A 13690-nucleotide genomic window follows, 5' to 3' on the forward strand; every position below is an offset into this window, starting at 1 on the left:
GTAAATGAACATTGGTTCCAACTTCAAGACTCCAGCTACATCAGCCCCTAACAAGATAGCCTGTCCCTTGAAGCTTTGAAGGCAGGCATTGACTTTTCCTGTCTAGCTATGAAAGTCCTAGCTATGAAAGTACCTAGATGGTATCTTCTTCCATTATAAGGCTGTTTTGTCTGCATTGTTTAGTGTGGCCACCTTCATTAATGATCTCAGCTAGATATAGTGGATCACTTGTTGCTTCATCTTGCACTTTTATGTTACTCAAATGGCTTCCTCTCTTCTCTTTTTAAAAAATTTTATTTACATCCAAGTTAGGTAACATATAGTATAATAATGGTTTCAGGAGTAGAATTTAATGCTTCATCACTTACATATGTAACACCCAGTGCTCATCCCAACAAGTGCCCTCCTTAATGCCCATCACCTATTTAGCCCATCCCCCCTACCCCCCACCCAGCACCCCTCCAGAGACTCTCAGTTTGTTCTCTGTGTTTAGGAGTCTCTTGTGGTTTGCCTCCCTCTCTGTTTTTATCTTATTTTTCTTTCCCTTATACTCATCTCTTTTGTTTTCACTTTTTTTTAATGTTTATTTTTGAGAGAGAGAGAGAGAGAGAGAGAGAGAGAGTATGAGTGGGGGAGGGGAGAGAGGGAGGGAGACACAGAATCCAAAACAAGCTCAAGGCTCTGAGAGGTCAGCATAGAGCCTGATGTGGGGCTCGACCCCACGAACTGACCCAAACTTACATACACACTGCACATCTTTATCCATTCATCAGTCAGTGGACATTTGGGCGCTTTTTCTATAATTTGGCTATCGTTAATAGTATTGCTACAAACATTGGGGTGTCTGTGCCCTTTGAATCAGCATTTTTGTATCTTTTGGATAAACACCTACTGGTGCTTGGTCATAGGGTAGCTTTATTTTTAATTTTTTGAGGAACCTCCATACTATTTTTCAGAGTGGCTGCACTAGTTTGCATTCCCACCCACAGTATAAAAGTGTTCCCCTTTCTCCGCATCCTTGCCAACATCTTTTGTTTCCTGAATTGTTAATTTTAGCCATTCTCACAAGTGTGAGGTGGTATCTCATTGTGGTTTTGATTTCTGTTTCCCTGATGATGAGTGATATTGAACATCTTTTCATGTGTCTGTTAGCCATCTGGATGTCTTCTTTGAAAAAGTGTTCATGTCTTTTGCCCATTCCTTCACTGGATTATTTGTTTTTGGGTGTTGAGTTTGATAAGTTCTTTATAAATTTTGGATACTAACCCTTTATATGAGAAGTCATTTGCAATTATCTTCTCCCATTCTGTCGGTGCCTTTTAGTTTTGTTGAATGTTCTTTTGCTGTGTTGAAGGTTTTTATAAACTTGATGAGGTCCCAATAGTTCATTTTTGCTTTTGTTTCCCTAGCTTCCAGAGACATGCCTAGTAAGAAGTTGCTGTGGTCGAGGTCAAAGGGGTTGTTGCCTGTTTTCTCCTCTAGGATTTTGATGGTTTCCTATCTTACATTTAGGTCTTTCGTTCATTTTTAGTTTGTTTTTGTGTATGGTGTAAGTTCATTCTCCTGCATGTCACTGTCCAGTTTTCCCAACACCATTTGCTGAAGAGGTTATCTTTTTTCCATTGGTTATTCTTTCCTGCTTTGTTGAAGATTAGTTGGCCATACGTTTGTGGGCCCATTTCTGGGTTCTCTATTATTTCCTTGATTTGTGTGTCTGTTTTTTCACCAGTACCATACTGTCTTGATGATAACAGCTTTGTAATATAGCTTGAAGTCTGTAATTGTGATGCCTCCAGCTTTGGTTTTCTTTTTCAACAGGACTTTGGCCATTTAGGGCCTTTTGTTGGTTCCATACAAATTTTAGAATTGTTTGTTCTAGCTCTGTGAAGAATGCTGATGTTATTTTGATGGGGATTGCATCGAATGTGTAGATTGCTTTGGGTAGTATTGACATTTTAACAATATTTATTCTTTTGATCCATGAGCATGGAATATTTTTCCATTTCTTTGTGTCATCTTCAGTTTCTTTCATAAGCTTTCTATTGTTTTCATCATACATATCTTTTACCTCTTTGGTTAGGTATATTCCTAGGTATTTTATGGGTTTTGGTGCAATTGTAAATGGGATCGATTCCTTGATTTCTCTTTTTTTGCTGCTTCATTATTGGTATATAGAAATGCAATTGATTTCTGTTAATTGATTTTATATCCTGCCACTTTGCTGAATTCATGTATCAGTTTTAGCAGTTTTTTGGTGGAGTCTTTCAGGTTTTCCATGTAGAGTATCATGTCATCTGCAGAGAGTGAAAGTTGACTTCTTCCTTGCTGATTTGGATACCTTTTATTTCTTTTTGTTGTCTGATTGCTGAGGCTAGGATTTCCAGCACTATGTTGAACAACAGTGGTGAGAGTGGACATCCCTGTCGTGTTCCTGACCTTAGGGGGAAAGCTCTCAGTTTTTCCCCATTGAGGATGATATTAGCTGTGAGTCTTTCGTATATGGCCTTTATGATGTTGAGGTATGTTCCTTCTATCCCTACTTTCTTGAGGGTTTTTATCAAGAAAGGATGCTGTATTTTGTTCAAATTGCTGCTTTTCTTAAACCTCGTGAACCTCTGCTAGCTTCAAGCTTTTTGTTTTGCAGCTTCCTCACCTCAGCCTTCATAGAATTGAAGAGAATTAGAAACTTGCTCTGGATTAGGCTTTGGCTTAAGCGAATGTTGTGGCTGGTTTGATCTATTCAGACCCACTTATACTTTCTCCATGTCAGTAATAAGGCTGTTTCACTCTCTTATCATTCGTGTGTTCACTGGAGTACCACTTTTAATTTCCTTCAAGAACTTTTCCTTTGTATTCACAGCTTGGCTGTTTGGTGCAAGAGCCTAGCGCTCAGCCTATCTTGACTTCTGACATGCCTTCCTTACAAGCTTTATTATTTCTAGCTTTTGAGTTAAAGTGAGAGACATGTGATACTTTTTTTCATTTGAACACTTAGAGGCCGTAATAAGGTTATTGACTGGTCTAATTTCAGTAGCATGTTGTCTCAGAAAATGGAGAGCCCTAAGGAGAGGGAGAGAGGTGGGGGAAATGGGTGGTCAGTGGAGCATCCAGAACACACACAAAATTTATTAAGTTTGTCATCTTATGTGGGTACAGTTTATGGCACCCCAAGACAATTACAATGGTAGTATCAAAGGTCACTGAACATAGGTAATCATAACATATAATAATGAAAAAGTTTGAAATGTTGTGAGATTGATGGGGGGTGGGAGGGAGGGGAAGGTGGGTGATGGGTATTAAGGAGGGCACCTTTTGGGATGAGCACTGGGTGTTGTATGGAAACCAATCTGACAATAAATTTCATATATTGAAAAAAAATAAAAGTAAAAAACAAAAAAACAAAGATAGGAACAAAAAAAAAAGAAAAAAAAAGAAATGTCGTGAGAATTACCAAAATGTGACACAGACATGAAGTGAGCAAGTGCTGTTGGAGAAAAGGTGCTTGATATTTCTTGCTCAGTGTAGGGTTGCCACAGAACTTCATTTTGTGAAAATCACAGTATCTGCAAAGGGCAGTAAAGCAAAGTGTAATAAAATGAGGTATGCCTGTATTCAGCTTGCAACCACAGATGCTACATTTGTTTTTCAAAAGTTGAATATTAGTTTAAATCATTATAGTAAATTACTCCTTTGTTCCTATTACTGTATTAACTCTTGGGGATGAGTCTAGAGGAGGAGATAGAAAAGAAAAATGATTACTCTTTTTATTTTTTTTTAATTGGTATTTGAATTTTTTTTTAATCTTTATTTATTTTTGAGAGAGAGAGAGAGACAGAGTGCAAGCGGGGGAGGAACAGAGAGAGAGGGAGACACAGAATCCGAAGCAGGCTCCAGGCTCCGAGCTGTCAGCACAGAGCCTGACACAGGGCTCGAACCCACAAGCTGTGAGTTCATGACCTGACCCGAAGTCGGATGCTTAACTGACTGAGCCACCCAGGTGCCCCGGAAAAAGAGTACTCTTAAGAATATTTGGTCTTATGTGGAAAAATAATGTGAACATAAATGGAATACCTAGAAAATTAAATGGTTAGTACAAATTGGCAAGTGCTTTGGAGAACTAAGGAAATTAATTTAAGGAGAAGTCATTGAAGGCTGTGGTTGGGCAAAGGAGTTTATAGAAAAGATCTTGACCATGTATTTGAGGGAACTGCTAGGTTTGAATGGGTCAGGTACCTCGCATAACAAGATGAGTATTGATTTAACAGGTAGGAAAAACAAGCATTTTTTGGGAGCGAGCAGAATGTCTGCAGAAAACAATATTAAATAATTTGTAGAAGTAAATATATTTTGCAGATATTTCATAGGGAAATGATCATGTGAAATGTACATAGACCTATAAAAAATATTTTTCTGTTCTCCCTCTGCCCCTTCCTTCCCTAGTAATATTTACGATTTTAAAGTCAGAGAAGTTAACAAATAATGAAATTAAAAAAATTTTTTTTTAATGTTTTGTTTATTTTTGAGAGAGAGCAAGTGAGTGAGCATGAGCAGGGCAGGGGCAGAGAGAGAGAGGGAGTCACAGAATCTGAAGCAGGCTACATGCTCTGAGCTGTCAACACAGAGCCCGATGCGGGGCTCGAACCCACAGACCATGAGATCATGATGAGCCGAAGTCAGACGCTTAACTGACTGAGCCACCCAGGCGCCCCACAAATAATGAAATTTTAAGTAAAGAGTTTAGGATAAAAAATTGCTGACTTTTTCAGATTCTATTTTCCTTACTTTTTTCCTTTTTCTTTTTTTAGATGAGTTATCACCACCCTTTTCTGAACAACACAACAGGGAGCAAATTTTAATTGGCTTGGAAAAGTTTATTCAAAAAGAATATGATGGTATGTCATATGTTAAAAATTGATTGTTTTTGTTATTATAGCCACCCAATCAGAGTTTCGTTTATTTTAAAAGTGTTCATTGAATGTTATGGTTAGGTACTAAAACAGGTGCTGGGAATATAGTACCAATACAAAAGGTGAAACCTGCTTTCATAAAACTTATATTAAGAGGAGTAGACAGAGTCAACTAACAAACAGGTATACAATTTAATATCAGGAAATAATAAATGCTATTGAAGTACAGGAGTTGAAAGGATAGTGATGGAGTAGTTCTCTCTACTATTATGGTAGTTCTCTGATAAAGTCACATTTGAAGAGAGCCATGAATAATATGAGGGAGCAAGTTATATGAATGTCTAAGGAGAGAACATTCTAGAGAGAAAGAGTAGCAAGTACAAATACTCCAAGGTTGAATTATGTTTGGTATGCTTGAAGGCCATGCAGGAAGTCAGTGTGTCTGGAGTGGAGTTGTGAGGTAGACTGTAATAGAAAGATGAGGTCTGAGACGTAGTCTAGAGATTGAGTCATTAGGGCCTTATAGATGTTGGTAGAAGGACTTTGAATTTTGAGTGTCTAATGAGAAGCTTCTGGAAGGTTTTAACACTTAAGTGGTATGATCTGAGAGAATAGAGTATGGGTCCATAAGAATAGAAGCAAGTGGAACATTTAGAAAGCTGTTGTATACATTCAGATGAGACATAATAACATCTGAAAGAGTCAATGAAAGGGGGTCAAATTTAGGACATATTTTGAATGTAGAACTAATAAGACTTGCTGAAGCCTTACATGTTAGATACGAAGGAAAAAAAAGGTGTCAAGGACAGTTTCAAAGCTTTTACCTGAGTAGTTGGGTGGTACTGTTTAACTGAGATGGCAAAAATAGGAGAAGGAATAGGTTTTGGGCATGGGGATGAAGAATCGAGAGTTTTGTGGCCAAATATTTTAGGAAATGATAGAGTTGATTTATAATGGAATGAATGTATATTATGAAAGATCTGTTATATAAGATTACATTTTCCATTATATTTGCTAGTATATACAGTCCTGATCAAATCTAAGTCTGTTAGTTGATGGGGGGTGGGAGGGAGGGCAGGGTGGGTGATGGGTATTGAGGAGGGCACCTTTTGGGATGAGCACTGGGTGTTGTATGGAAACCAATTTGACAGTAAATTTCATATATTAAAAAATAAAAAAATAAAAAAAAGAAAAAAAAACTAAAAAAAAAAAAATCTAAGTCTGTTATATTTAGCTTATGCACATTTTTATTTGCTGATGAACATAGCTTCTTTCACGTCTCTCAGTTGCCATTGAAATTTCAAGTTGGACATCAGAACTGAATTGGACGATTAGGTTTTGAAAATGTAGAATTTGTTTTTTAACTGTGTAATCTACAGGAATTAATATGGAAAGATATCCAATCCAGTTAAGGTACAGCTTGTTTGAAGTGGTAGCTGTTACTGGCTGACACTAAATATGAAAGGATAATCCCATCATAATTTATATCAAATGGATTAATCACTCACTTTGGGAGGAGAATTAATTCTATGTACTTAGGTGATATTTGTAAAACTACTTGAATTGTGCCCTGAAAAAACTAGTTTACTAATTTCTAGGAGGTAAATCTCTAAATATTAAACTTTACTATTGGTAGTGTTGTGGAGAATGAAGAAAAGTGGATGAATTTATGAGTTAGTTACATTGAAAGCAGCTAATGGACTTGGTGATTGTTTGGATGTAGAAGCTGAGAGAGAGTGGTATTAAGAATAACACATATATTTCTGATGTGGGCAGTTGGGTAGATAAAAATACTATTTGCTGAGAATAGGGATTATAGGAGCAATAGTAGGTTTGAGGTAAAGTTGAAGGTTTAGTTTTGACTTGTTGAATTTATGATGTCTGTAGAAAAATGTAAACAGCAGTTAGAAACATGGGTTGTGGGAACTTGGGCAAAAGATCTGGGCTTTAGATGAATGTTTTGGAATTTCTCAGTATATCTGGCAATGGAAGGTAATTTAAGCTGTCAAAGTGGACAAGAGCATCTTGTGTTAGTCCATTATAGGTAATAAAAGACTTCTCTTTCCTACGAATTATAAAACTTTTGACTTTTGTTTTCCTTTACTTAGAAAAGGCCAGATTGTGCTTATTTGGCTCTTCTAAGAATGGATTTGGATTTCGTGATAGTGATCTGGATATTTGTATGACCCTGGAAGGCCATGAAAATGCAGAGGTAAGAGCTAGTGTCTGGAAAGGGATGTGGAAGTTTATTTTCTTCCAGTGGTGAATATATTTGAAATTATGTATGTAGTATTGATAAAAATATATGGTACCATTCTTTGTGTAAATATATCAGCAATTGTAGTATTTGAAATGTAAAAGCATTTAGCACTATCATTTTAGAAGACATTCAAATCTCTAAGTAAATTTACTGTTTCAATAATTTTATATCATGAAAACAATGTCACTGAGTTAAAAGTGCTTTGTATTGAATTTTTGGGAAAAGTTAATATACCATAGAGTTGTAGTTTTTTCCATTAGAACCAATGGGAAGCTGGTGCTACACTACGAGTGAACATTGATCTCACTTTCTGTCTTTTCATATCTCTTCCGTTAAGTGATATCTTTGTATCACTAAAGATAGAAAATAAAGGTGGGCATCTAATTTATAAGTAGGTTGTATTGTACAAGTTAATTAGAATTTTTGAGCAATTAGAAGACATTTTTTTCCATAAAGCATTATTATAAATGTTGCATTCTAGGATAGCTTTTAGTAAAGAAACGCATTTTGGGTGGGAAGGGGAACTAACAGTTATTGAGGCCTCATTTCATTCTTAAAACCACCTTCGAGGTAGATAATTTCCCCCATTTTACAGATGAGGAAACTGAGGCTTTGAGAGATATACTGACTTGCCCAAGTTCACACAGCTAGTAAATGTTCGAGCCGGGATTCGTACCCAGGTCTGTCTGACTCCACAGTTCATGCTCTTTCCATTGTATCTCACTGCTTCTCTGTAATTTATTTAACCCATAATGTAGCTGAAATTTAGTACTAATAGTACTGTAGAACCTAATCACTACTTTTGGAATTTCACTGTGAGATGCCAGGAGCAGACCTTCCCCCAGAGCAGTCTCAGCAGTGAGAGTGGGTACTTGTGCTTTCTTTCTTCGTGTATCAGCCTTCAGTAGTGGGAACAAGATTGTCCAAGCTCCACTAAAGAAAGGGACTGATTGGACAGGGAAGTATCCCAGGCCTTCCTAGCAGCCACTAAAAAGGAGGGGATCCCTATAGTTGCTCATTCCTTTAGGAACATAGCTGTTGGAATTTATGTTTCAAGATCAGGGACTGCTTGCAAGATTGGGGTGTGGCCAAGCTTCTGGCATCTGTAGTGGTGTCAGTATAGAGTGTTATTATAAAAGAATTCAGAATCATGTACTGTGGGTTTCTGAAAATTTTTTCAAAAGGTGGCTTTTAAATTGTTAGAATCAGAGTAAAGATGGCAGAACCATAGAGTAAAGATGGCAGAGTAAACATGTCTGGTTGATCCTTATTTCTGGCCCTTAGAAACTGCTTCTAGTATTAACATCTTATTCTTTTTTTTCCTTTTAATTAGTTAATTCTTTTTAGGGAGAGAGAGAGAGAACGTGCATTTGTGTGCATGTGAGTAGGGGAGGGGCAGGAAGGAAAGGGAGAGAGAGATTCTTAAGCAGGCTCCATGCCCAGTGCAGAGGCTGATGCAGGGCTCCGTCTCATGACTGTGAGATCATGACCTGAGCTGAAATAAGAAGTTGATGCTTAACCAGTTGAGCCACCCAGGTGCTCCTTAATATCTTATTCTTTAAAAAATGGAAAAGTTGTAAATGTTTTAGTTCTCCTTAACTAACTTCTGCTCGGTGCCATCTACTTGGAAGTAGGCTTCCCCTCTCCATTTTGAAGAGCAAGAATTGAGGGAGTAGGAAATGATTTTACCCAGGGAAGAGGTTAGGGTTTAGATACCTTCTATGTAAAATTTAATAATCAGATTCTAGTCACTAAGGGTTTGTCTGTTATATATATAATCTGTGCCATTAACATTGGAAAGTTGAAACAATAAAAAAGATTAAATTTGCTTCTAGATGAGCCATAGTTGAAACTTATAATTTAGCATAAATTATATCCTTACATAATAAAGAGAAAAATTATCTCTTATTTTATTATGTGTTAATTAGTAACTAAAGGTTCCCTTGAAATCCTCAGGTTAAGTTGTAATAGTTTCTGGTCTCTTATAGCTAAAAAGAGCACGTTAGGGATAAACAAAAGTGATTTCAGTAGAAAGTGTGGGCACTGATGTATATACCATTCAACTTAATCCATTTGATTTATAATACCATTATCTCCCTATTCCTTGTATCACGGTTATTGTCACATTTCAACTCTGCTGTCCCTGGTTTTAAAAAAATCAATATATTTCAATTTGTGGGGGTAAGAATTTTCTTGAAAAAGTAGATTGTGTAATAATTGGATTACTTTTCTTTTCCTCATCAACATAGTAATAATAATAATAATAATAATAATAATAATAGCTCACAGACTTAAAGTGCTTATTTTGTGCCAAGCATGCTGCTGAATGCTTTTGTACATGTCTCGTGTAATTCTTCCAACTACTTGGTAGGGTAGACATTTCTCATTATCTTGATTTTATAGTATTAGGCTCCGAGGGTTAAGGATTCACAGTCACACAGCTAGTTAATACTTAGTTGAAGATTGTTTGTCTAAATTCAGAGCCTATGTTCTTAATCACTGTACTGTTTTACCTTCACCATATCCATCCTTAGTTACATATTCACATATTTGAAAACAGTATTCTCTTGTCTTTGTGCTTCTCACACTTTAATGTGGATGTGAATTACCTGGGAATCTTGTTAAAATGCAGATTATGATTCACTAGATTGGGGTGGGGCCTGAGATTCTGTCTTTCTGTCAAGTTTCCAGACGATGCTGATACTGCAGGTCTATAGACCACATACTTTGAGTAGCAAGGGTATATTTGTGTACCCTTACACATATATAAGTAGAGCTTATAGCTAGCTGGAGATTTGAAATGCTAGTATTAAATGCTTCATTACAGTAGAATTTGCACAAGGCCAAATTGAGTTAGACAAACTTTATTATTTGTTTCTTTTGTTTTTTAGAAATTAAACTGTAAGGAAATAATTGAAAATTTGGCAAAAATTCTTAAGAGACATCCAGGTATGAATTTAAATTATAGCTTTAAAACAACAAAATATTTTTTATCTTTATGAAAATTATTTAACATAATGAAATTTTTGTGTTTGTCTTAAATCAGGTTTAAGAAACATTTTGCCTATAACTACTGCCAAAGTGCCTATAGTAAAATTTGAACATAGACGAAGTGGTTTAGAAGGCGATATCAGTTTGTATAATACATTGGTGAGTTTCTCTTTCTGTATAGACCCAGGTATTTGTTATTTTAAAAGTTTACAGATCACTGACCATTTATGTTTAGATGTTTCAAATGTATTTTAAGACAAAAATATTTTTATGAATCATCTTGATATTTCCTTCACATTGAAGATTAGTTTTTGATTCATTTATAGGTGTTTTAAGTTTTACAATTATATATTTTATTTGGATTGTATTATATCTTTTTATCTGATTTCTGAGTTTAATTTTAATAAATTTGAAATGCTTTCCAATATGTAATTATTTTTCAGGCTCAACATAACACAAGAATGCTAGCTACTTATGCAGCTATTGATCCTAGAGTACAATACTTGGGATATACTATGAAAGTGTTTGCAAAGGTATTTATTAAATAGTTAATGATCTCCTTTGTTATAATACTCATGATAGTTAAGATGATATATATGGATGTCAGACTTGTGGCAAACATCTTCTCAGTTTTACTTGGCTGAGCTTTTATTTTATTATTATTTTTAATGTGTACTTGTTTTTAAAGCTTATTTTTTTATTTTGTTTAAGAGAGTGTGAGTGAGTGGGGGAGGGGCAGAGAGAGGGAGAGAGAGAATCCCAAGCAGGCTCCATGGTGTCCGTGTAATGCAGAGCCCAATGTGGGGCTCAGTTCCACGAACCATGAATTCATGACCTGAGCCAAAATGAAGAGGTGGATGCTTAACCAACTGAGCACCCAGATGCCCCTGTTTATTTGTTTTGAGAGAGAGAGGGCATGTGCACGTGCTGACACTTGTGTGTAGCAAGGTAGGGACAGAGAAGAAGAGAGAATCCCAAGCAGGCTTCACACTGTCAGCACAGAGCCAGATGCAGGGCTCGAATTCATGACTGAGATCATGACCTAAGCTGAAATCAAGAGTTGGATGCCCAACCAACAGAGCCACTCAGGTGCCTCATTACTTATCTGAGCTTTTAAAGGGAAGCACTCTATTAAATGGTTTAAATTTATACCTGTTAGAGTAGGGTGAGTCTTCTTAGTTTTTTCCTGTGTGTGCTTTATTCCTATGTGCAACACTTTCGTAAATTTCTCAGTGGAGTAAAGATTTTCAGCCCCAGGTCTGGGAGTTGGCATATCATACTGAGTTAGGTAAGAATCTCTGAGTTAGGAAATCTGAGATTTGGGTCTAGTCATAAAGTTTTCTAAGAAAACAAAACAATAAAATGCTGTGTTTCTTCTGTTATAACACTTATAAACTGAATTCTGTTTTCTTGTTTTTCACTAAGAGTGTAAACTCTATGAAGATGGAGACCTGTATCCCCAGTTTAGCGTACCTGCTTTGTGGTAGCTATTCAGTAAACAGTTAATTTTGTGAATGTGTTGGTGGAAGACTTCTAGTAGTGGAGTGAGTTGGTCACATTTTCATTTAGTAAAATCCACTCTTCCAGCAGGAAGACATATTTGTTTAGATATTCCTTTAGCATGTCTGTGGACAGAGGTCATCTTAGAAAAGAATGATGGAATGCCTGGGTGGCTTAGTTAAGCATCTGACTTCGGCTCAGGTCATGATCTCACAGTTTGTGTGTGAGCCCACATCGGGCTCTGTGCAGATAGTTCAGAGCCTGGAGTCTGCTTCAGATTCTGTGCCTCCCTCTCTCTCTGCCCCTCCTCTGCTGGCACTCTTTCTCTCTCAAAAATAAATAAACATTTAAAACAATTTTAAAAAAAGAAAAGAATGGCATTCAGACACATTCTCAAATCGTATTTGATATGGCTACTTCTGGATTCACCTCACAGAATAATTTTAGCATGACCATTTGCAACTACATGGATGGAACTGGAGGGTATTATGCTAAGTGAAATTAGTCAGAGAAAGACAAAAGTCATATGACTTCAATCATATGAGGACTTTAAGAGACAAAATAGATGAACATAAGGGAAGGGAAACAAAAATATAAAAACAGGGAGGGACAAAACAGAAGAGACTCATAAATATGGAGAACAAACTGAGGGTTATGGGAGAGGTTGTGGGAGGGGGGGATGGGCTAAATGGGTAAGGGGCACTAAGGAATCTACTCCTGAAATCATTGTTGCACTATATGCTAAATAACTTGGATGTGAATTTTAAAAAATAAAAAATAAAACAAGTTAAAATTAAAAAAAAGTAATTTTAGCGTGATGGGTCTGTACTCTTGTGGAGTTGTGGCAATGAAACTTAAAAGTGTTTCATATCAGAAATCATTCCTCTCCCTTTATATGTCAGCTAAAGTCTTAGTGGAAGTCTCTGAGGATTCTTTCATGATATTTTTCAATTAAAAATTTTGTTTTGAATAGTCAACTTATTCATGTGGTTTTGAATTTAAAAGGTCTAAAGGGATTTCTGCTGGAAAATCTCTTGTCCACACCTGTCTCCTAGCAAAAGTTCCTCTGTGCCTTCCCAGAAATATGTCAGTATAAGCAAATACATAAATTTCTTATCTCCTTTTTATTACAGGTATAAATATACTGAAAACATTGTTTTGTATTTTGCTTTTCTCACTGAATAATAGATAGAAATTATTTTCTATTAGTATACTAGAGCTTTTTTGTTCCTTTTTTTCTTCTTTGTTCTTTTTTAATGGTGACACCCTGTTCCATAGTGTAGTCATCAGTTTTTTAAAACCTGTGCCCCACTGATGAGTCTTGTTTCTATTTTTTTGCTGTTAAAATAGTGCTATAATAAAAAAAAATTTTTAAGTTATTTCACATGTTTTTTGGTGTTTTTGCAGGATAAATTCTTAGAACAGAATTGCTAGGTTAAGTAGGATATACTTTTATAATTTTGATATAGCCAAATTATTCTTCATAGATTTTATGCTAATTTATACTGCCATCTGTAATGTACGAGAGTGCCTGTTTGCCCATCCTCATAATAGTTTGTTGTCAACTTTTGGATATTTGACATTTTCACGGGTTAAAAAAATAGCGTCTTCATGTAGTCAGTACTCCTGCATGGATAAGATTCTGAAGTTTTATTTTCAATAATATTTCTGTTTCTTTAGCGATGTGACATTGGAGATGCTTCCAGGGGAAGTTTATCTTCATATGCTTATATCCTTATGGTGCTGTACTTTCTGCAGCAGAGAAAACCACCTGTTATCCCAGTTCTACAAGAGGTAGGTTTTTAAAGTGTAAAGGAGTTTCTTGTGAAAATTGATCTACACATAGTAGATCTTGTGTAGTTTATGAGATCATGAAGGAATTTTTCCAGCATGGACAATTCTGAGTTTTCTTCTTCCTTTAATGTTATAATCATATAATGAACTTTTTTGCAAAATTCATTATGGGAGAATATAGACTACCAAAAGAATAATAGATGAACAGAACTATTAAATATCTTTTGCAACAGTTTTG

General features: G+C 36.0%; 1 protein-coding gene across 13 annotated transcripts in view; it reads left to right on the top strand.

The window, feature by feature from the left end:
- TUT4 (terminal uridylyl transferase 4) overlaps positions 1-13690 on the top strand; it is a 140675-nt gene that overhangs the window by 93404 nt on the left and 33581 nt on the right. For all 13 annotated transcript variants that reach the window (XR_013557604.2, XM_060624552.3, XM_078451904.2 and 10 more), the window contains 6 exons: positions 4806-4892; positions 7016-7119; positions 10059-10116; positions 10214-10317; positions 10602-10691; positions 13339-13452. Coding sequence is in view for 12 of the 13 variants with exons in the window: in XM_060624552.3 (XP_060480535.3) it covers positions 4806-4892; positions 7016-7119; positions 10059-10116; positions 10214-10317; positions 10602-10691; positions 13339-13452 (557 nt within the window). In the remaining variant the exon portion in view is untranslated. The remainder of the gene's footprint in view (positions 1-4805; positions 4893-7015; positions 7120-10058; positions 10117-10213; positions 10318-10601; positions 10692-13338; positions 13453-13690) is intronic.

Source organism: Panthera onca, chromosome C1, assembly GCF_046562875.1.
Source record: "Panthera onca isolate mPanOnc1 chromosome C1, mPanOnc1 haplotype 2, whole genome shotgun sequence".
Taxonomy (NCBI): domain Eukaryota; kingdom Metazoa; phylum Chordata; class Mammalia; order Carnivora; family Felidae; genus Panthera; species Panthera onca.